Below are 22,500 nucleotides of genomic sequence, written 5' to 3'. Positions count from 1 at the left end.
AGCAGTGAAGAGTTTGCGCTGCTTTTTTATGACCAAGTCCCTGTGATTGTTGTGCTCGGCTGTCCGTACACGACTGTCAACCGGCCGCTGCTGCTGCTTCTGCTGCTGAGTATTCATTGTTTATCACCATCGCCCATTCACACGGCACCCCAAGGACTAACATCATCATCGGGCACACATCGGGTGTCTGGTCGGATGGAGATGAATCTTCCTTTTGCAGATGGTTCGCCCTGTTCCCATGGAGGCCAGGAACGAATCTATAATGCCGTAATGGTGTCAAGTGCCTTATCACCTTCCTGTTGTATGTGCGGTATTTAATTTTCGCTTTTTTCCTTTCTTTTCCTACACTCCCCGCAGGCATCTCCGTATGAGGGAGTGTAGCGTTTAGTATCGTGGGGCGTCATCATCGCATCGCAAGGAAGGAAGTCGAAGCTTTTTGTGTTAAAGGATTCGAAGGTGAGTTTGGAGAGTGGAAGCAGTAGAAGAAGCTGTTAGCGAGGCGGAGAAGTGACGATCTCACGAGGAGCTTCGGAGTTTGATGTTTTTTAAATGGTGTGCAGATACCTCTACGGTGATTTGTCTCATGAACTCTGTCGTTCTCTTCGCATTAGCGCATCTGATTGTCCGCAAACTCTCCCTCTGTGTTTGTATATAACTTTGTTGTTTACATACACTGTACATAGTATCACTTTCATCATTCATCTTTCTTTGCCTTGTTACCATCTTCAATACCGATTATCTAGCGTAAAACGTAGTTCTGTCACTCTGATTTATCTAATTCTTGTTTCCTTATCTTTCTATCTTTTCTTTAATTTCTCCTTTTTTATTTCTCTTTTCTCTCTCCCTCTCTCTGCTTTCGAACTGCTGTTCTTCTTGTGTTGTGTACTGGGGAAAAAAAAACCCCGTGCGTCATGTTTTTACAATTTTTCTTCTTTCGTGTGACCTTGGAAAAGGTGTATCGCCGAGCTTCTTTGTCTCACCAAACAAACTGTAAATACGCTTGGTGACAATACTTTGGTCCAGTGTAAAGAGAAGTTGTGGAAAATCGTGTAAAAATGAAGGCAAACGGTACGCGTACGGTTGTGGAGCTATCGAGGAGCAAAACCGCCAGCACAGTCGGTTACCACCGGCGAGACACCGATAACCGCATCCTCGGCGGATCAGTAAAACGGAACCACCAACAGCTGCAACAGCAGCAACAACAGCAGCTGCTCGACCATCAACAACCGTTTTGTGGCAGTACATATTCGTATCAGCAGGTACAACATGGGCAGCGAACGCCAGCGAACGAGTTGGAAGAACATCGTCGGCCACCGACCAAGCAGCGCATGTCGCTCCACTCTGTCGCGAAACCGAAACTAGTGCCACGGTTTACGCGCCTTCAAGGTACAACATTTCATGCTACGGTCTTCTCTGCTGGTTCTCACCTGCCGTGCGTGCGCGCGTGATTGCCACGGTGTGGGTGTGGTGTGGTGGTTTGATTGTTTCACTAATTCATTTAGTACTTAACTCGCATCCTCACGTCACCTACTACTCGCTTCTCTCTCTCTTTAATTGCTCCATAGCTCTACTGACCGGATAGGGGTTTTATGTGTTCCTTTCCTAACACCTGCCACTTTTCTTCGACAATTTTAACACCAGGACACGTGTTACAATCGTGTATTATCAGATTTTACTACTGGACTCTGCATTCTTAATAAAAGCATTGTGGTTTTCGTTTATAATGTACTGTACTGCAACGGAATCATACAGTGTGCGCCATCAGGAGGTATCCTATTGAAAAGTTGAATAGCTCTGTAATGTTTCAACCGATTTTAAAAAATATACCAGTTTCATTTAGGCCATTCTATGCCATTTATTGTGCCATACTCAAAATATGATATCGATCAAATGACCGCCTACAGTCGGCATACAAAAAGCGACCTTTTTTCGGGCATTTTGTATTGTTTTGACAGCATTTAGGGAGTTTTTTGGCAAATTTCAACTCTTCTATTTGCTTTAAGTTGTTTCATAGCCTTCAATTTGTTTGCAAAAACCTTATTTTTCAAACAGACCCACAGAAAAAAAATCCAGCGTCGTCATATGCGGCGAAGGAGGAAACCACCATTTTTATTCATCATCAATCGTTTTCAATGTAAAGTGTGATAATTTCAGTCAGCTCTTTTAACGTGAAGTGATCCATTACTAAAATGGCATAGACTGACGCTTCAGACACTGGCCTTCTTGTCCAAATCGGCTGAAAAAAGGACAGGGTTATTCACCTTTAAAATAAGATACTTCCTGATGGCGCATCCTGCATAAAACACGTGCAACAGACGTATATAAAGTTTTAGTCGCATATTTCCACCCAGCTCTGGTGTGCAAGAAATCGATTTTATCGACAAACCGGATGTTATATGAATTATCCTGTAACAACCAAACTAGATTTTTCGCTCGCATTCTAACCGATGTACCGATTGAAGGGACATTACCGCACATGAATAGCTTTTTTCCACTCCCTTTGGCCATATCGCCGGCTCACGCCGACATTTTTATCTCGTCCAATAGTGCACAACCTTGGATTCGATCGAAAGTTGTCAACGTGTATGGATGCGGTGGATGCGGTGGGTGGACAAAGGCACAAACCCCCCGCACTCGCTCGCTACCAACCGCGGAATCGAATTGGATTGGCGGAGGAATGGAAACGGTCATGACATGGATGGTACCACTTCGAACCATGATTGAATTGGTGTGTTGTCGTCGGCCTCACCAGCGATCCGCGAATAGTGACCGCGTACTGCTGCAATGGACACCCCGTCGTATATCGTCGGGGATCGCTTGTGTGGTGTTCCCCGCACGAAACACGGAAACACGCGACCGATCTATTTTCAATTTTTCAATTGCCAACGAGAGCAACCGATTGACGCACTTTGACAAAGAGAGAGAGAGAGAGAGAGAGGAGGCAAGAGAGCAACAGAGCTTCGAGCGCTGTCGTCAATATAGAGAGCCGCCGGGTCAGGACGAACGGGTGGGAATGTCCCTTTACGATGGTGCCGAGGTAGGGACGTAATGTTTGTTGGACGTATGTAAATGATTAATGTGTGTTCCATCATCGAATTCCCCCACCCTCCCCCGGGTTCGGTGACGATACATTAGGGTCACGTGAAGATGATATCGAAAACTCCCGTGAGATCGACTGCCAACCAGCCCATCACTTCGGGACCCAACCCACCGGTCACATTCTGCCAAAACGGCGATCATCGCAAAAAGCTGATGCGGTATCTACAAAAGCTAAAAATGACAGATGGGACACGTTAAAAAAGAAGTTAGACAGCTGGGGTGAGGGGTCGTGAGTTGAATAGGGTTGAATCCTTTAAACACCATTTACCACAGGACCTTTCACACTAGCAGCGAACATTACATTCCATCAACACCCGTGCGTCACCTGGTGCTCACTTAATTACTTAGAGCGATGAGGGAACAGTTGAGTTGAACTACGTCAACATCACCAACCACCAATCCGTCGACACGCCGGCGACAGAGCGACTGTACGGCTAGGGCAGGCATATGAACGTTCGACAGGAAGTTATGGTAATTAAATAATAATTAAAATGATAAGAGAAGCGTAAGAACGCGAGAAAAGTCACACGAGCTGTTTATGTTTTTCTTGTAGAAGTTTTATTTTATACGAGGACCTTGGAGGACCTTTTAAAGGCTTTGTTTCGTGCAAATCGAAGCGGCTATTACTTTATTTTAAACAGTGTTGTTCTTTTTTTAAAACTTATCCTTTGTACTAATAGGATGGTTTGCATCTCGCTATCTATAACTTATTCTTACCTTAATGCGTTGGTTTGTATTGAATTGGTATTGAATGCATGAACTAATGTTTTTTTTTAAATCTACTAAAACTATTTAATTCGGTTCAAATCTGTAATTCTATCAGGAAGATCCTTTGCATTCAATCTTGCAAATTTCGGGCTCACGACGATGATATCTCTAGTGTGTGGTCACTGTGGAATGTTAATTAAATGATCAATTTTCCCAGACCGATTCCCATACCATAGCGGCGCACCGGCTGTTGGTGGTGGTGGTGGTGGTGGTGGTGGTGGTTTTCACTTATCCCGCCACTGCACACTTGCTTATCAGCCATTCCTCGCCAACTACCAAGTAATTTGCTGGGCTTTTTTGGGCTTGAAACATGACCCGGTTTGATGAGACGCAAGAAGAGAGTCACAGACGAAAGCAGAGGAAGAACAGGTTATCACTAAACCTCCAAACGGACCACCACCGTACACACGCCGGTAGTTTCTTATCAGGCGACGCACGCACGAACACACGATGGAAGCGATTGCGTTATCAAGCGCGTCACTTTCTGCAAACGATACCAGCGGGCGCGTCTGACGTCAAAGACGCGCCAAGATATTGGTGGTCGCGCCAATTTTGTGGTCCAATTGCGCGTTACCGTCGTGCGGGATGTGAAGGGATTGTCACCAGTTGTCTGTTGGATGGAGAGACTGCCTGTTCAATTTGCTTCCGTCAATGAGATGAATTGGTACCATTCGGATTCATTGCTTTAATTGTGGCCAGCTGGCCAGCTGAATCTGTTTGGGTTCTGGGCAATCCCCTCCTCCTTCTAATCATTCTATCTGGTCGGATCATCTTAGCTTCCAGCTCAGTAAATCTCGTCAAGCCTTATGGAGTTAGTTTCCTTCTATTGGCTGCTCCATACATCGTGGTAGCGAAATTATTCATCGAATGTTCCAGATTGGTTCAAATTTATCGCTCCACACGTACCGTACAAGAGCAAGATCCTTGCGAGGCGCGCTTGAGTAGCTTTTCCATCGGGTGCCGGCAAGCAGACCAAGCAGACAGACACCTTGCCTCACCACCTCGAGGGTACGTTTTCACACATTTCCACTTCCGTTCCGGTTCCGGGGTCCAGCTCATTAGAAAGCAGAACACATCAAGCACACCAGCCAGACCCTAGGACACGCTCTTGTGCCGATCTTTTCTGGGCTTGTTTTGTGTTGTGCAATGTCCCTCGGAAACCATCATTACCGAGAAGTGCCACTTCGTGACATATGGACCACGAACCGCAACCGCCAGCAGTAGTGGCACCGGCAGCACCCACAAGTGCTTGGCTGTTGGTTCATAAAGCGGAGGATGACGTGGTCCCTGGTTGGTGGGGTCTCGAGGGGAGTGTTTTGCGTGTTTATGGTTTATGCACACAGCCACCAACCCCCATCACGACCATAGGTATTGCCACAGTTAGTGGCCGCGGAAAATGGGAACCGGACACTTGACATGCCGCTGAATAAATCGCTTCTTCGCTTCTGTAGGATCCACTCGGAGGGGGGGAAGCCTTAGGTCGACTGGACTAGATGACTGGAAATGGTCCTGGTTACTGATGCGCAACCGGTCAAAAGGTGGTGGTCCCTTTTCCCTCATGTTGTACCAACGGCTGTCGATGGTTTCTTTTGGAGTTAAAGTGAGTCATTTGTTTCCGTTTTTGTTTGCTCCCTTCGAAGGGCGCCGTTCGACAGACTGAAAGACGCTACAAAGACGTGGCAAAGCAGTCGCGACAATCGGGGTTTACGTTCGATTAGAGTTCTTCTGCTTCAAAGGGCAATTGGGTTCGGTGGTCGTCACTCAATTCGATCGGTACCTTATGGTACCTTAAGGATTGACTAGAACTGCTGCTTTCGAAACAACAAACGAAGCACTTTATAACCCAGAAGTTGCTAACGAACCCTCCCCCTTCGGCGGCTCTCGCAATCGTCTGCAAAAAGGTGGTTCTGTTCCTTTTATGCTTTCAACAATCTCACTCTATCCCACACTCAATTCTCAACCTCTATACCTCTACCGGGCCTGATTGAATCGATCGTGTGTACCGTCATAAGCCGCCGCGCAGTTTGGTGGTGGTGGGCAACCGACCCCGGCAATCTTTTCTTCCACATTGTGTTCCTGCCTACCTGCTTCCACTCAACTAAATATGATTAAATCAGCGAAGAAAAGAATCTCAAATGCTACCACCCCCAGATTGTCCTAATGCTCTCCTTGATTAGTATCATTCTTTGCCGGACGGGCGGTCGTCGGTATATTGTTGACCGAGCGCAAACACGGCTTGGCATGTGCCGGAGTGTAATGTGGTTATGCACTTTTCTTTCTTTGGAGTTTTATTTTCATTCTTTCCGTATCTCTCTCTTCCTCTCGTTTCATGTCCATACCACGTCCGACCAAACGGCACAACGTCGTCTTTCTATCGCTTTGAATTCCATCATCGTCGCACCTGATGGCCGGGACAGTGTTAAGAATTATCAAATTAGCGACGATGGACAAGCTAGCAGATGACCCGGCCGGTGCCAGTATTCGGCAACAGGCGGCACCCGGTGGCGAAGGAGAGGGAGTCGGAGTCGTCGGAGTAAAGCGGGAAGGTGACGGACCGTCGGACGAGTACCATCATCAGTTCTACAACACTGGCCGGATAGGGCGCCGAAACGCGCTGCCAGACATCCTGGGGACACACTGCACGACGACCACGGCCGACCTTTCGTCGCAACTGGGAGCCCTCTCTACCTCCGGTAAGTGTCACCAGCAGCAGCAGGCGGTTGGCATTCGTCCAGGGGTGGGAATGGTGGTGTGTAAGTTATCACACAGCTTACACAGTGATTACATAATCCGGGTCACACAGTGGGTCCTGGGGAATCCTAGGAAACCGTCCATCCATTTTAATGTGATCGCCCGGTAGTGATAGAGTTTTGAAATGATGTTGAACCTCGAAAGGATCTTCTTATTAACTCAACCTGACGTAACACGTAACGCAAGGGTCATATTGACTTGATTTATTAGTTACATCCTTGCCACGAGAGTTCCATTGGTTAATCATCTTCAATGGATTGTTTGTTGTAAATGTTAATACGATGGTGTGGTTAACGATGTTCGATTGTATTCTTCTATCCACAGAATGTACCGGTAAATCACCAGAAGAAGGAAACCTAGCACCAGCGAACAACGGGGCACAGCCGCCTACGACGACGGCAACGTAAGAGGACGTCATGAGGATGACCACGGCGGCTCTGCCATCCACCAATGGGCACGGGGACCACCGTAACTCAAGCTCGCTCGATCCATCAAACAAAGCTTCTCCTTCTTTACACTCTGTCCGCTAAGCCAAAGATAATTTTGTAAAGGGATAGAGAGAGAGGCAGAGAGACAGAGAGGCAGAGAGCGAGAGACAAGCAAAGAGTCCGCGCGCGCCTGTGTGTGCGGCAGTAAAGGACAGAGTGATAGTAGTATATCCTTGCAGCGGTCTCTGCTGCACCACGGTAGGAACAGGAGACGCGACATCGATGGCGATGAGGTATTGGGCTTCGATCGACTACGAAGCCTTCTGCTCCGTGCGCTACTGCAGTAGGCAGTAGCCATTCTGTCGACAGCCCTGATTACCCCTTCCCGCCTGTCTGCACCGACCGAGACGATTATGTTGTCAACCAACAATAATACTTATTACATTGTGATGTGAGCGAAGGGTGGGCCGGTAGTATGCTACCCGGTCGAGTTGTAACGAATTGACGAGGCTTGTTGTGAGGCCAATGAAACGGGAGGGCGTCTGAGGACGAGCATCATCCGGGTTTAGTCCTTCGGCACTGTCAGCGTGCGAACCAGCGGATGCGATATATGTTACTATTATTACTACTCCTACCACTACTACTACCAGTTGCACACATAAATGCACACACATATACACATACATACACACAGACACATTCACCACTAGCCACTATATGTTCCTTTGGCAGATATTTAGCATACTCCGCGGCAGCCAGTGGTTGGAGATTTACATTGTTCCCTTGTTTTACGGTAACTTCCACGCCTGTCTGGCTATTCTCATCGAACCTGAGAGAAACACGGACGGGGCTCTCTGGTACGAGAGGTACAAGAATCTAGCTCCCTAACAGTACAAACCCCAACACCCGGTCCCGGTTGAAGGCATGTAATGTTTGGTTCCTTTCGGTTTGCGGTTCTTCCAACGTGCGCAAACCGGTTAAACCGTATCAGTATATCTTTTGTATCCTTTACCTTATGTTTCTGAATTTATCTCCATTGGACGGATCCTTGATGGAGAACCGCTAGCGATAAACTTATAGTTTAAGTTTAGCGTAGATGTAGAGAGGAGGGTTAATTCTTGAAGAGAAATACGGCCGGGAGGAATGCTGTGGGCAAAGTTGCGGAGAGTGTTGTTGCAGCAGCTGCACGCTGTTGGCATTGTCTATTTGTTCCTTGAAATTCCAAACGAAAACCAAACAAGCAGGGGACCTAGTGTTGTCCTGTGTTTCAGGAGTCTAATTTTGCTGTGTTTAGTTGCGGAGAAGCTTTTGGGTTGTTCATGTAAAATCTCTCGTTTCCTCACTCATCCCTCATCTTTCCCTCATCTCGTTCTCTGCCTTCTGTTCTTGCTCTCTCTCTATCTAGCCAGTAATTTAGCTAACATTAGCATATTGCTTTGAACTGTGTAGCGGGAAGTAAGTGGTCGTCCAGAGTATGGTCGAGTATTGGCGGAGGGGGATTAATGCGAGTATCGGTCGCATGCCTGGCAGATCTTTGATGTGCTTTTGTTAAACGTATTCAGTTTGATTTAAGACCGCGAAGGGTTGAAGGCGCATCGTTGGTTCTAATTGGTGAACCGTAAACCGAACCAACATTATTATGTGTATGTGTGTAAGTGTCTCTAAGTATAAAGAGTATTTCCATGTGATAATTAGACCAACAAAACTAGCAAAACTCACCTTGCCTAGTGCGTGACAGTGCCAGTGCGGTGTACTAATTCATCCAATACTTTACTTAAATGCTTGGCTCTCTATCTTCTAACCGTGTACACCATACGACGAGCTAACCAAAACACACACTCGCTCTTCCGCTGGCGCATGCTAAAATGATAATATCGTTTCGTTCATATCGCAAGTTTGTGCATAAGCCTATCGATTGCTTTGGTTCACTTTAAGCAAGCAAATGCGCACCGTACTAGCAAAGCTTTTTTGAATGTTGTCTAAAGAGTGTCGTAGAGCGAGGGGGGCATGACCGTCGAGAAGAAAAAAACAATGGTAGATTAACGTTAACAGAAACTCCAGATGACTGTGTATAAGGGCTCGAAGTGGAAGCAGGTGGAGCATACCGATACTTGTCGATTAAAGAATGTTCAGGAAGGAAGAGAGAGGACTTGCGATAATAAGAGAGACACGAGATGATGCGCACCGGACGATACCAAAAGTCATTGTTATTTATGTGTCAATTGTGAACAACAAAAATCAAAGCAAACATTGCGAACAGAATTTGTAATATCGCGTACTCGTAGGCTATATTCTTGTAGAGCGAGCAGGTGATTTGAAATCGAAACCCCCGTTTCCGGTTGACGGAAATAGAAGAGAAAGTGATGGAGAGAAACGAGCAAGGAAGGTGAAACAATTGTAAACCAAATTTACAAAAAAGCTATACAATTATATTGGCAACGATGTGTGAGTGATGCGGGATGCCTGGGGGTTAGATAACAATTGGGTGGGTGATGTTGTAACAAACGATTTGCACACGCGTAAGGCGGGATCGGTGAGGAACAAGCGGGTGCCCAGCCCAAAACAATAAACATACATTCGGTGTGAGTTTTGTTGCTAATATTATAAAAAACAACACCCTTATCTATGCTAGCTCGAAATGATCGCTGGTAAATTGAGCACCGAAGCCTGTCAGTTGGACGATGCGTACGAGGGGAAGTGTCGCTAGAGCAGCAGCAGCTGGCGCTGTGTATAGTACACAGCGGTAATAATTTAACCTTCGTTGACACCATCATTGATTACACACGCATTAAATACACTACATAGTTTGTGGGACAAAGTGTGTATAAACTGTAAGAAGGGTCATATTTATATTAAAAGAACGGAAAATGATCGTATGTATTACTGACGAATAAAAGAAACGTTTATGACAAATGATAACATCTCGTATGCTCCATTCTTATAAAAACACACAATTTGAACACTATTTGGGGGCATTTTAAAAAAATGTATCAACATTATAACGGTGATTTCAAAATCTCACATCGAATTTCGAACTCGCTAGCAGTGTTGCCGGCACGGTGTGTTTTTCTGCGCCTTTCACAACAAGTAAACAAAAGAATCACAAAAAAGTAAACAATAAAACGCCGATAACGAGCAAGGAAGCCTTTGCCGAAGTGGTCGTTCGTAGCCCGGGGGCTGGTGGCCAAGTAAGGAAGGACGAGAACTATCGATCTTTCAGTGGTGGTCGGTTTTACCCGGTAAGTTCTTCCTGTGGCGTGAAAAACGTGACACGCGACCGGTGTTCTTGCACTCGTTCGTGCTTCCGGCCTTGTTGGAATTCCTACTGAGTAACGAGAATCTGAATTGCAGGAAAATAGAGCGCAGAAGAAATCAATACCAACCGCAACACGGCGAACGCTCTCTGTTACCTAACGCACCATGTCACTGTCGAGCCTGTACAAGCGAGCCCTCGTGCGGTACCCGGTGCTAGTGCAATCCGTTCAATCCGGGCTGCTGATGGGCGCTGGCGACGTCATTGCACAGAGTTTCATCGAACGAAAGGACTGGAAATCGTTCGATGGGATTCGAGCTGCCAAGTTCTTTGCCATTGGCTTCTGCGTTGGAGTAAGTAGCATTTCCTGATGAGGATGGCGCGCAGAGTCGCATGCTGACGACTTCTTCCCCTTCTTTCACAGGGTCCAGGGTTACGGAAGTGGTACGGTGTACTTGACCGGCACATCGGCAGCAGCGGCGGTAGCAAGGCCATCACAACTCTCAAGAAAGTGGCTCTGGATCAGCTCATCTTTGCACCGATCTTTCTCGGTACGCTGATCGGTACGATCGGTATGCTCCAGGGGAACAATTTGAAGGAAATCAAACGAAAGCTAAACCACGAGTACACCGACATTCTGCTGACAAATTACTATGTCTGGCCGTGGGTGCAGCTGGCCAACTTCTATCTGGTGCCGCTGAACTACCAGGTACTGCTCGTGCAGTCGGTCGCCGTGTTCTGGAACACGTACCTGTCGTGGAAAACCAACCAGAGTGAGCCCATGAAAGCGACACTAGCGCTGACACACGATCCCATCACTCCCGGCGATGACAAAGCTGCTACGTAGACGCAGCACATGGGATGCAGGTGAACCACTAAAGTGGTGATTGTGATATGCAACGATGGTTAAAGTGTGGAGTGCGGGGTGATGTACATATTATTGATAGTAATTTTAAATTACTACTTCCTATTATTCGATTCCTTATAAATTCCTCTTCCTTTGCCATGAAATGCCATAATACTTTGCGAGGAAAGTAGTGGCTGAATGCGACATCTAGTCGAATAGGACTAAACACGAAATAATAATCCCAATGGCAGTTACAAAAGCAGATGAAGTGCTCTTAGCAATTCAACATAAAAAAAGAAGTTTAAATGCGCAGTGCAGCAAATGGCAGTCTAGTATCAATCCGCTTCCGGAAGCATTAAATAATGTCCTCCTCTCGCCTTGACCAGCGCCCCTTTCCCCCTTGATCGTTAATGGAAGTCAGTTAATAAACACGAAACTGATTTCTACAACACACTTTATTGTACATTTGATATGAATTTACATCTACTCTATCCACTGTAAGTACCGTACTGGAAGTGCCTTCCATCAACTTATGCTATTCTATGCGTGTAAGTGCCCGATTCGCGGCACTTTGTGCCATTTTGAGCAGATTTTCTGCCTCGTTCGTTCCGGTAGCGTGTACTATTTCGCTAAAAACGCCTCCGGGGTGCTTGAGCAGCTCGGCCGGTTGTCCGAATTCGACCGCACGTCCACCTTCCATCACTAGCACCCGATCGTAGTCCATGATCGTGTTGAGCCGGTGGGCTATCGTCAGTACTGTGCAGTCGACAAATTGCTCCCGTATCGTACGCTGTATCAACCGATCCGTGTCCGGATCGACGTTGGCGGTCGCTTCGTCCAGCACTAGGATGCGATTGCCACGCAGAATAGCTCTCGCCAGGCACAGTAGTTGCCGTTGGCCGACACTAAAGTTCTGCCCGCCGGCCGCCACGTATGCATGCAAGCCCAGTCCCGAGGAGGTTTCGTTGGCCAGTTCACGTAGTTCCACCAGTTCGAGCGCTCGCCATAGATCCGCATCCGGATAGCTTTCGAAGGGGTCCAGATTTCGGCGTAGTGTACCGGAAAAGAGAACCGGATCCTGCGGAATGATGGAGATGTGCGAACGAAGCCGTTCGAGCGGTATACTGGCCGTGCTTAGACCATCGATACGGATCTCTCCCTCAACAATGTGTGCCATTCGGAAGAGGGCCGCTATTATGGAAGACTTGCCGGCACCCGTTCTACCTACGATGCCCACTTTTTCCCGTGCTGCCACCCGGAACGATAGCTGCCGAAGAACGGTCGGTTCCTGTTCGGCGTAACGGAAGGCAACGTTACAGAACTCGATGACTCCCTGAGTAGGCCATTCGCTTGGCACGATCGATGATGCAACGGCTGAAAGACTGGGTGGTGCAGAAGCAGAGTTTGTCTCCGGCACCTTAAGGGTTTCCTCCGGAGTCAGATTCCGATATTCAAACAAACGCTCGACGGCAACCAGATGATTAAACATCTCCGCACTCTGCCGAATGCCGAACTGCATTTGGCTGCCGATGCTGTTGATCTGCGTGATCGCAAGCCCAACGATGGCCCCGATTGCATCGTCATCGTACAGCAGATAGCTTAGCGTAACCGAGGCGAAGAAGAGGAAGAAAATCGTATCCAGCAGCAGTCCAAAGGCAATACGGCCCGAGTGAAACATGAAGCAGGCGCCCGTATTAACATTCTGATGTGTATCGAACTCCTGAACGAGCAACCGTTGGACACCGTACGAGCGAATCGTGGGCAATCCCGTCAGCGTGGCCGCAATGTGGGTAAATATCGGTGATCTGGCTGAAAGAGAGAGAGAGAAGAAGAAGAAGAAGGTGCACGTTGAGGCTGTTAGTATATGCTATTCCTTCTAAAAACTAATTCCTTTTCATTTTAGGCGCTATACTTACTGACTGCCTCCAGCCGGCGTGTGCTCTGGGACGTTCGTAAATAGATGCGCCTAGTAACGAGTAATCCGGCCAGCAAAAGTAGAATAGGGAGTAGAAAGTATGGTTGCACAAACATCACTACCAGCATAGCACCGGCAAACATGAGTAACGTTTGCGTCGCATCCATGATCGATTTTGGCAGCAACTCATCCATCGAGCCCATATCCTTCGAGAATCGATTCAAAATGCCACCGGATGGGTTCGTCTCGAAGAATCGCATCGGTGCGGCAATGAAACCCTCGAATACACGATCATGAATTGACTGGGAAGCACGACCACACGCTTTGTAGAATCCAAACGCCCGTGTCATGGCCACAATGAATATGGTCGCTACCAGCGTTACGTGGATGTAAACGCAAATATCCTGGCTGATTATATTAGATGGTGACGCTTCGGTGCTCTCGGTGCTATTAGCGGACATTGCCATTGCAGGTATGGCTCTTTGTTCTTCCAGTGAGGTCCAGTACGAGACCCACCAATCGGTCACACTGACCGCTAGCTGTGTGAATGTAAACAGCCCGATCAGCGTGACGAAGATGAACCAGCTGCCAGCGCTGGAAACGTATTGCAGGAACACCTTCGAGCCCGGCAGCTTATGGCGATTTTGTTGATCGTTTGTGCCTTCCTTCGTCGCACGATCTCGTTCTCCACCTTGTCCATCGGAGACATCATCCAGCGGAGCGGCACTGTCTATCGTTACGTTCGAGGTAGTCGAGGTGTGCGAAATTGTTCTGCTGTGCATCGGAGCTGTCGCAGCTTCCTTCTCCTCTCGGTCTTCGATGTGCTCCAGCTCGATGCCCCGTTCTTGAAGATCGTGTGGCGTTCCTTGAGCTGCGACTCTACCCTGCAAAACGGAAGAGATTGGTATCAACTTGCTGGTTGAACGTTTGTTTCGTGGCAAATCGGAAAATCGATCGTACCTCCTTCATTACGACGACCCAATCCGCTTGCTGGAGGAAGTGTATCTGATGGGTGACGAGGATCCGGGTTGCCCGGGAATTGCGGCGTGTCAGGAAACCTCCATTTGCAATGCAAAGCTCAAACAGGTGCTTGGCAACGTGGGCATCAACCGCGCTCAGCGGATCATCCAGCAGATACACATCGGCCTGCCGATAGACTGCTCGCGCTAAGCTATTGGGAGAGAGAGAGAGAGAGAGAGAGAGGTAGAAAGGTAAAGAGCGGATCTCGTTACGGCTATATCCTGTGGCAAGGGGACCGTAGCTTACCAAACACGAGCTTTCTGACCACCGGACAGTGATACTCCGCGCTCACCGATCTGCGTCATGTCACCGGCCGGCAACTGAGCCAAATCGGGCTGCAAAGCGCACACCTTCAGCACCTGCCGGTAGCGGTGCTGTTCGATCGACTCCCCGAAGAGAATATTCTGCCGTAGTGTACCGCTGAAAAGCCACGGTTCCTGGCTGGCGTAGGCGATGGTCGGTGAAGAATTGGTTCCCATCAACAGAGCTCCCTGCTCGACGGGAAGCTCCCGTAGTAAGACCTGCAGTAGTGAGCTTTTCCCCGCTCCAACCGGACCGACGATGCCGATCAGTTTACCACGCCCAAAGTCAACATTGATGTCGTTCAGCGTGATCGGTGATTCCTTGATGGATTGATCCGGAACCGTCCATCGTGCCGTAAGATTGCGCAACGAAATGACCACATCGTCCGCTGGCGGATCGTCCTCGTGAAGCAGCCGTTTCCTTTCTGCTGGTTCACAATTTTCCACTAGATCACCGTTCGACTCGCGGGTAGCCGGTTCTTTCGGTGCTTTCTGGTCCTCGCGAACTTCGTCATACTCTAGGAATGCCTGTAGGCGACGAGTGGCTACCAGACCTTCACCGAGCTCGGCAACACCACGCCCGAACATGCCCGCCATCGTGTAGGAAACGTTCGAGAGATAGCTACTGGCAACGAATACCTTCGCCGCCGATATGTCCTCATCCAGCGCAATAAACGCTAGCATAACGCCTAGCACGGCGGCACGGGTCGTGAAGAGCTGGAAGGTCATGTGGGCGGCTCGCAGGTAGCCATTCTTGAGCACCTCGCGCAGTTCCTTGTAGCGTGCCTGTGAGATGAGCTTGGCAAAGGGGCGCTCCCAGGCATACATTTTGATCACGGCTATGCCGGCAATGATTTCATCCATCAACCGGATCCTTTCATCGGTTTTCAATGCGGTCCGTAGGCGATAGCGGGACGTTAGGCTACCGGTGTAGGCTGGAGAGGTTAGAAAAAACGGGAAAGAAAATTAATGCCAAAGTACTTTAAACTTAAGAAAAGAGTTAAGCAGGATAAAACCATTACGTTGATTTGCGAGTTTAAGCCACACAAACATCGTTTTCACGGAAAAAGAGTAACTTAGAGAAATATTAAAATAAACAGAATAGTAGTTTGGTAACTCTTTACACGGAGAATAAAATAACCAAAACTCAGTAGGCTAGTAAAAAAACTTGAATCATTTAGCAAAGTGACCATCGAAGGAAATACTTGTGTTCAATAAACTGATCTTCTGTAGAAACTAAAAATAAAACGTTGTTGCGAGCGTGAGGACGGTAGAACCTAAACAGGTAATGTCTAGTAATTGAAGAATACCTCCATCACCAAATTTCCGGCATTATGAAAATTGAATCTAATCCACAGGGAGGAAAACGCTACTCACACTGAATCGGAGTAATGATGGCTACCGCCAGCAAGCCTATCACACCGGACCAACCGACCTCGTACCAGAGCAGCACGGCCGACAGCACCATCACCACCGGTGAGGTCCACATGAAGCACACGAGATAGGACGCGATGTCGAACCGATTAACGTCGTTCGACAGCAGATTCACTACCTTGCCCGGTGACGTATCGCCCAGTGCGGTTCGCGAGAGGCGCAACGACTTCCGGTACAGCACACTGCACACTGCAATCTTCGTCTTCACACCGGTCAGGCAGGTGATGATACCGTACTGATTGTCACAGAGCACAATGAAGCCACGCGTCACAATCATGCCGATCGCATAGTAGGTGGCTTCCTCATGCGAAATGTTACTCTGTGCCCTGTGTCGAAGAAAAAAAGAAAGAGAGAGCTTGATGAAAACAGCAAAAAACGAACCAGATCCATCAGAATACCGTACCGGAAGTAGAGCAGCAGTCGGCCGAGAAAGATTGGTTGCGCAAGTCGTAGCACAACCTCCGCGAGCAGAGCCAACACGGAGAGGATCGCCCATTCCTTCCATAGCGAACGAAAGATCGCTCGAACTAGCGACGGTTGATAGGCCGGGTTCCGTTGCCTGCGAGCTAGTTGTTCGTTCCAGCATCTACAAAAGGGATCGGATGGGATGAATCATGGAGCGATCGTGCGATTTCCTTCGTGGTATTTACCTTTCTAACCGATCACCCAACCGATCGGCTTGATCCTCGTCGAGTGGTGTGTAGAGATCGTGTAGCTCGAACCGCTTCCGGTTGCCCTGCCGGAACATATCGATCGTCCACCAGAAGGTGAGCACCGAAAGTAGGCCAGCCCGTTGGCGTGGGTTCGGGCTAAGCTTAATGCGTGGCGCCTCCATCACCGTCGCGCAGCGTACCGTCTACTGTTCACTCTGTTGCTACTGGCGACGATGGCGACGGCGACCGCGACCTCACTGCGCCGTTGAATCGAGATGATGATGGTTGCAGTGCGACGGAAGAGCGACGCGAGATACGGCGCCGCATATGTGTTTGGCACAGGCTGGTCGCACTGATAAATGACCAATCTCGGTGGTCTGAGGATTGATTTATCACGCACTCCACACTTCAGGAACTGGAACGGTGACACGAAAGACTCAACATGCTCAGCGGCACCAGTGCGCGCAAACAACGGATGCCATGTTTGTCCAGACCCCGCGCAGCCCCAACGCCTCGTAACAATAGTGCGTCACCCGCACCGGCAAAGGGTTAACGAGAACTAACGCGCGTTCGAACGAGTTTTCCCTCGAACGGGTATACGAGCCCCACAAGTCTGGGCCCCAATCTGGGGAGGGAGCACACTTTGTCGCGCTTCTTTTGAGCGCGTGTTTGGCTGAACGCCAGGAACGGTATGCGAAACCAACACCACCAGCACTTCTGGTCAGTCGGGTTGAGCTGTGGTTTAATTTCACGGCCACGGCGGGAACCCGATCAGCTGTTTTACTTGACAACGGAAGGCGATGAATGAGGGCACCAGAGACGACCGGCAGCCCGAGGGAAAGAGAAAGAGAGAGAGCGAGACCCAACGAGGATGAAGAATCCTTATGTACTTTCGCGGGAGACGATAACGGTAATGAGCGGCCCACAGTTGCTCCTGACGGGGCCAAGATTCCACGAAGACTACTGCGGTCGGTCAATCAGCTGCCGCTCCGTACACGGAGTTTCGCGATTCCGCCGGTCGCTATGATGCACGGTGCGCGAAGAGCGCATTTGTTGTGGTTTATTAATTAACGAAACAAAGCAAACTAATGCCGATCATATGTTTTGATTAGCGCCACTGTTCGATGCTGTTGATGTTTCGACACAATTCCCATAATTCCAACTTATAATTGAGTTGTTTTATGATTGTTTTATTTGTTGCTTTTAATAATGTTTGTGATGTTTGTATGCTTTTCGCTCATGTTGCACGTGCGTGTGCATTGGTGTGTGAACATTATCTCCCGCATAATCTTTCGCTCTCTCGATTTTTGTCCTCACTCTCTCGCTCTCGTGCGCTCTTCGATCTTCAATTGAACGCACACAAACGAACACCGTTTTTGCCCGCTCCGAGGGTTGCATGAAACCCTTTCTCACTCTCTCACTCGTGTTTCATCCTCGGTTCGGTCAAGAAGTGCGGGCGCCGCTGTCGCCGTCAAGATTTCTCCCCGGGAAGCTGGTTGGTTCGCGATTCTTAACGCTTGTTTTGTGCAAAGTGTAGATCAGCGGAGGCGTCAAGTGTTTGCCGTACTGTGACTGTAGGGCATCAATTTCCTTTTTGTGTCTTTGGTGCATAGCATGGGGTGACAGCAAAGCACCTTCTCGGCGTTGCTCTTTCGCGTGCGGAGATTTCACCCCCAGCGGGACTCCTTTCCCAAAACAAGCACGCGCTACAGGTGGTGGCGGTGGTGGCAGGTTCGATTATAACACGTTCGTCGTCCACTAGAGTAGCAGTTCTCGGCAGTCTCTTTCAGAATGCTGTGCGTGCACCGCACGACACCTGGCCGTAGTGTTTGTGTTTGTGCGTGAATGTGTCGCATCGGCGGTGAATGGAACGCGCGCGAACGCCACCGGACCTGAGATTTTGACAGATTTCGCGTGGTTTGTTTACCTTCATCATTACGCACCGAGCGGTTTGGTGGCGGGGCAGCCTAATACCAGCAGACAACGAATTCGACAACGCGATTGGCTTTGTGGGACTATTTTTAAACAAAGCACGTCATGATGGCGATCGACGAGCGCGCAAAACCAACGGGGCGTTAGCATCGGACCGGGCGGCGAACAATCTCTTATCAGTGAACGACGAAACGGAGGTCGTTGGTTTTTTTTTTGGTAAACGATGGTCTGACAATTGGGCGAGACTTCGGACAACCACAAGCTGGCACATGGTGTTCCCCGTCTTTGTTTCATAAGCAGCTCAAGTACTCTTTCACACGTGTCTGTTTGCCCACCAGAAAGTGGGTGGTTGGTGCCGTGATACTTGCCTTGATGACAAAGCAATAAAACCGCGAATGGCACCCGAGAGAGAGAGAGAGACAGATCACCTTGCGAGATGTATCAGCGGTAGTAGATCGAGGAAGTTGAAATGAAATACTCGAGAAAGAAGACGAACCTGGCGAGCGTCGTTATGTTATGTTGCAGAGTCATGATGATCGACCGTTCTTGCAGAGCAGAGCGATCTTTCGTGATCGTGCAAACTGCTTGCGATAGCAAAGCCAGTACCTTGTGTGTTTGCATAATGATAGCGCTAGAGTTCTGCGACCACACAGACCACAGCACCACCACCAGGTGTAATAGCGGGTGATCGCAAGCGGCCACCGCAGCAACAGCACCAAGAAGAAGAGGAAAGAGCGGGCGCCGCGTAGAATGCTAAATACTATGGCGCCAAAATACCGGTTTGCCCGTCACATGTCGCTGCGTTGCGTCGTACGTATCCGTTACTTATCACTGAGTAATGGGACTCCACTTTTAGACTCCGCATGTACACCGTTCATGGTCACGCGTGATTGATTGAATGCCGTTATCTAATATCAAACGGCAAGCCCTCGAACATCGTCCATCGCTGTGCCGCGCTGTAGTAGCGTGGAACACCTTCGTTCTAGTGCGATAAGCTTTCGTATTGAATGCATTCTTGAGGAAGGTTATTCAGAGGCATCCAGAGGAAACCTGGCATGTCATGGAGAAAAAGTCAATGAGAATCGATTCTGTTGGGCGACTCCTTGGATCTCTTTGGGTCAGCTAGCAATTTTCATTCCGTTAGAGGACGAACAGATGTCAGGAAATGCTTAACTTGGCGCCCATACCTTTCACATAGTAATTATCGCGGACAGGTTTACAATGCTACAATGGTACAACAACAAATACTCGCTGATGTGCTCGCGATAAGAATGATCTGCTTGCAGTGCACGTTAATGATGACAGTGCAACTCCTTCGTTCCTTCGTTCCTTCGTTGTAATGCAAGCCCAGCATTTACATAGCCAGCAGGGGCAGTATTCGCACGCGTGTGTTTGATGACTGATTACGCGGCTATATGGCAGCTCATTTCCGGATCGGTGATCACTGGTACGCGCCCGCCCACGTTAGAGAAGTGTCTCGTTGTGTGTCAGCGTGTCAAGTTCGTTCCCTTTTTTCAGAGCGGTCCAGTTCCGTGATGGTAATTCCGTCGCTCACTGTGTTACTGCTGTTGAGTTTGCGAAAGTGCCTACTTGGTATAAAGAACCGGCCTACTTGGTATAAAGTAATTTAATGCACATCAATGATGATTTGGAAAACAGAAATCGGGTAGTAAATGATAAGATGATAACACAGCTTCACAAGAGAGCCTTCCAACGGGCACAGAACACGTGTGCCGCATTCTGGCTCCGTTAGTCGTGCGTTGCCTGCTGGAACGAACGAACTCTTTCTTCCTCTCCTGGCCATCGCGCTCCGGTCTCGGCAATTTTAATGGCCAATCCGCATAAACGACGTGGTCCCGTAGCTTTTGGAGCATAACATAACGGACTTTGGTTGCTTTGTTTTTCTTCCTTTGGATACATAGAGTGAGCTCCGGAAGTGTTCAATGATAGAGTGTGCCACAGCCAATGATGCTTTAAATTGTATTTTACCGTGTGATGCTTATAAAGCTAAAGTACCTACGTGCGTCGAATTGTGTGTGCCAAGCAGTGAAGTGGAGTGCCGGTTATCGTCGTACGAGATCAAACGGAGGAGAGGTAAAGGAAATGCAAACAGTCGCCTGCCGACGACTAGAGACTAGCTGAAACGAACCCGAACAACGACGATAAGCAGCAGACAGGAGAAGAAGGAGGAGGAGAAGGGAAGAAAACATGGAAGCAATCACGCGGAAGCTACCACCGAATCCACGGCAGAACGCCAACATTTTCTCCGTGCTAACCTTCTGGTGGACGATCGATCTGTTCCGCAAGGGTTACAGCAAGGTGCTGGAACTGCAGGATCTCTTCCGGCCACTGGAAGTCGACAAATCCGATGCACTGGGTGATCGGTTAGAGAAGTAAGTGCAGATCATATTCATCTTTCTTTAAGGGCAGACTTCGGTATTTTTGGGTCAAAAAAGGCCCGTTTTTGACGATTTTTTGTGACGTAACCATTCAACTTTATTTATGCAAATAAATGACATATTAATCTACAACTTTGGAAGAATATTTGGTATTGTTTTGAGCCACATTCATTGAAAAATTATTCCATGACATCAAATTTTGAAAGGCGTGTCGTCGCAAAGGTACTTTTTACGATGCCCATCGCAGCTGCGTGATGGGTCGTCAGAAAAATACAAATCGATATTCGTTAGAAAGATTATAAGTTTATCTAGTTAGCCCCGTCGAGTTTTTGTTAATTTTGATAATTTTCGATTTTTGGCATATTTTTGAAGTTGAAAAAGTGATGCTTTTTATCATTTTTTCCTAAAACCACAGTTTTCAAAGATTTGTTTAAAAAAAAGTATCAACAATTTTCACAAAATCTCAACGGAGCTACCTGATAAAGAGTGTACAGATTTTGTGTTAAAAATTTCGAATCGATCGGTGGAGTAGTTTTTACGGTACGATGGGCACCGACTTTGAAATCGTTGGTTTTAGGAAACGCTCTTCAAAGTAGAGAGCTGCATCGAAACGTGGATGATTGAATCCTTGTATGAAACGTGGATTTGAAAAAATCTATAACTTTGTCTCTTTTGCTTCAATTTTCCCAAAAGCTTTACATAATACTCTTGAAAGGATCAGCATTTAGGGAAAAATGTTAAAAATATGTGTCACAAAATAAATTGAATACCGAAGTCTCCCCCTAAATGCTTGGATATTATAACAGTCTTAGAATGTCTGTCAGAAGATTGCAAGATCGAAGAATGAGGATGTTCTAGCCTCATCTAAACCATCTGTATTGACTGACAGGGCGGCCCATGGTCTCGTGGTTCGTGGTTAAACGATCAAGCTCGAGGGGAGTGCTAGCGAGAGTTGGAGATCGGTTGGCGTGATTGGCGTCAACGAATGGCGTCATGAGTCAGCACAATTCTAGAACACTACGGGGAGAACCTATCTCTCACTCACACGTTCGACCGCACGTACAAGATCGACGATCATCATTAACAATGAGCGTGGAACGCGTCGATCATGCATCAAAGGTGTCTTATTTTTAGAGTATCATGTGGAGTTTCGCGAGTTTTACGGTGATATGTGTTACGGTCGTGGAAGTATATTGCAATGTTTTTGGTAAAATATCATTCTGCGCATAATGTTGAAGCAGCATCGTTTGTTCTGTGGCTGGAAAACTCCCGTTTCAATATAATTTAATATAACTTACGAACCCGTGGACCATCGTCGCCACTTTGTGTGGTATGCATATCAATTGGCTTTGGGTGTAGAGCACGCGCCACATCAAGAACGAGCGCCCATTTCGCACTCGCGCGACGCTAAATGAAATTGAGTCAGAGGCGGTCAATTTGCCTAGACGGCTTGTGCGTCCATCCCGCAGAATAGTTAACATGTCTTGCCCCGGTTGGCTATCGTTGGCCATATTGCCACCGCCGCGAACTGGAGACCGACACGACTGCCACGATACCGACGATGATACGATGATTGATCTTCATTGAAAGTAATTGACCGGCGTCGTCACCGCGGTTCGTTTTAGCTGTGGTGCCACCGCAACTGTACAGTCGCAAACGAAGTAAAAGATACGAATGAAGAAACACTGGAAGCCGGTGC

The 22,500-nt window shown here is 48.1% G+C and overlaps 4 protein-coding genes across 12 annotated transcripts in view; 3 read left to right on the top strand and 1 right to left on the bottom strand.

Moving 5' to 3' along the window:
* LOC126570155 (uncharacterized) overlaps positions 1–9,954 on the top strand; it is a 15,520-nt gene extending 5,566 nt beyond the window's left edge. The window contains exons 2-5 of one of the 2 annotated variants that reach the window (XM_050227698.1): positions 358–456; positions 1,024–1,386; positions 6,285–6,560; positions 6,943–9,954. In XM_050227698.1, the coding sequence (XP_050083655.1) occupies positions 1,056–1,386; positions 6,285–6,560; positions 6,943–7,025 (690 nt within the window). In that variant the 5' untranslated portion in view covers positions 358–456; positions 1,024–1,055 and the 3' untranslated portion in view covers positions 7,026–9,954. Of the gene's footprint in view, positions 1–357; positions 457–953; positions 1,387–6,284; positions 6,561–6,942 lie in introns of both variants that reach the window. The other variant, XM_050227697.1, reaches the window with a different exon arrangement.
* Positions 9,955–10,161: 207 nt separating this feature from the next.
* On the top strand, positions 10,162–11,599 carry LOC126581527 (protein Mpv17). Its single transcript, XM_050245239.1, has 3 exons — positions 10,162–10,285; positions 10,398–10,652; positions 10,724–11,599. Exons 2-3 carry the CDS (start codon positions 10,467–10,469, stop codon positions 11,144–11,146), a joined length of 609 nt encoding a protein of 202 aa, XP_050101196.1. The 5' UTR covers positions 10,162–10,285; positions 10,398–10,466; the 3' UTR covers positions 11,147–11,599.
* LOC126581526 (ATP-binding cassette sub-family C member 4-like) lies at positions 11,584–17,354 on the bottom strand. Its single transcript, XM_050245238.1, has 7 exons — positions 16,468–17,354; positions 16,221–16,403; positions 15,761–16,143; positions 14,328–15,318; positions 14,022–14,232; positions 13,063–13,945; positions 11,584–12,955 (listed from the first exon to the last, which is right to left on the bottom strand). The coding sequence occupies exons 1-7, from the start codon at positions 16,650–16,652 to the stop codon at positions 11,682–11,684; spliced, it is 4,110 nt and encodes a 1,369-aa protein (XP_050101195.1). The 5' UTR covers positions 16,653–17,354; the 3' UTR covers positions 11,584–11,681.
* A 546-nt stretch (positions 17,355–17,900) lies between these two features.
* The window catches only part of LOC126581261 (ATP-binding cassette subfamily C member 4-like), an 11,368-nt gene continuing 6,768 nt past the window's right edge, over positions 17,901–22,500 (top strand). The window contains exons 1-2 of one of the 8 annotated variants that reach the window (XM_050244790.1): positions 17,901–17,965; positions 20,325–20,795. In XM_050244790.1, the coding sequence (XP_050100747.1) occupies positions 20,611–20,795 (185 nt within the window). In that variant the 5' untranslated portion in view covers positions 17,901–17,965; positions 20,325–20,610. Of the gene's footprint in view, positions 18,045–18,085; positions 18,202–18,293; positions 18,388–19,694; positions 20,025–20,055; positions 20,796–22,500 lie in introns of those variants that run through there. The other 7 variants (XM_050244792.1, XM_050244794.1, XM_050244797.1 and 4 more) reach the window with 7 other exon arrangements.

This window comes from Anopheles aquasalis, chromosome 2 (assembly GCF_943734665.1).
Source record: "Anopheles aquasalis chromosome 2, idAnoAquaMG_Q_19, whole genome shotgun sequence".
Classification (NCBI taxonomy): Eukaryota; Metazoa; Arthropoda; class Insecta; order Diptera; family Culicidae; genus Anopheles; species Anopheles aquasalis.
Note: the sequence above shows the minus strand (reverse complement) of the source record. Positions and strands in the feature narration are given on the sequence as shown.

Excerpts from the sequence above, each read along its gene's own strand:
- LOC126581527 (XM_050245239.1), top strand. The coding sequence starts at position 10,467 with ATGTCACTGTCGAGCCTGTACAAGCGAGCCCTCGTGCGGTACCCGGTG. Across the intron at positions 10,653-10,723 it reads CCATTGGCTTCTGCGTTGGA|GGTCCAGGGTTACGGAAGTG; the intron begins GTAAGTAGCATT and ends CTTCTTTCACAG.
- LOC126581526 (XM_050245238.1), bottom strand. The coding sequence starts at position 16,652 with ATGGAGGCGCCACGCATTAAGCTTAGCCCGAACCCACGCCAACGGGCT. Across the intron at positions 16,404-16,467 it reads TTGGGTGATCGGTTAGAAAG|ATGCTGGAACGAACAACTAG; the intron begins GTAAATACCACG and ends TCCCTTTTGTAG. Across the intron at positions 13,946-14,021 it reads GGGTCGTCGTAATGAAGGAG|GGTAGAGTCGCAGCTCAAGG; the intron begins GTACGATCGATT and ends TCCGTTTTGCAG.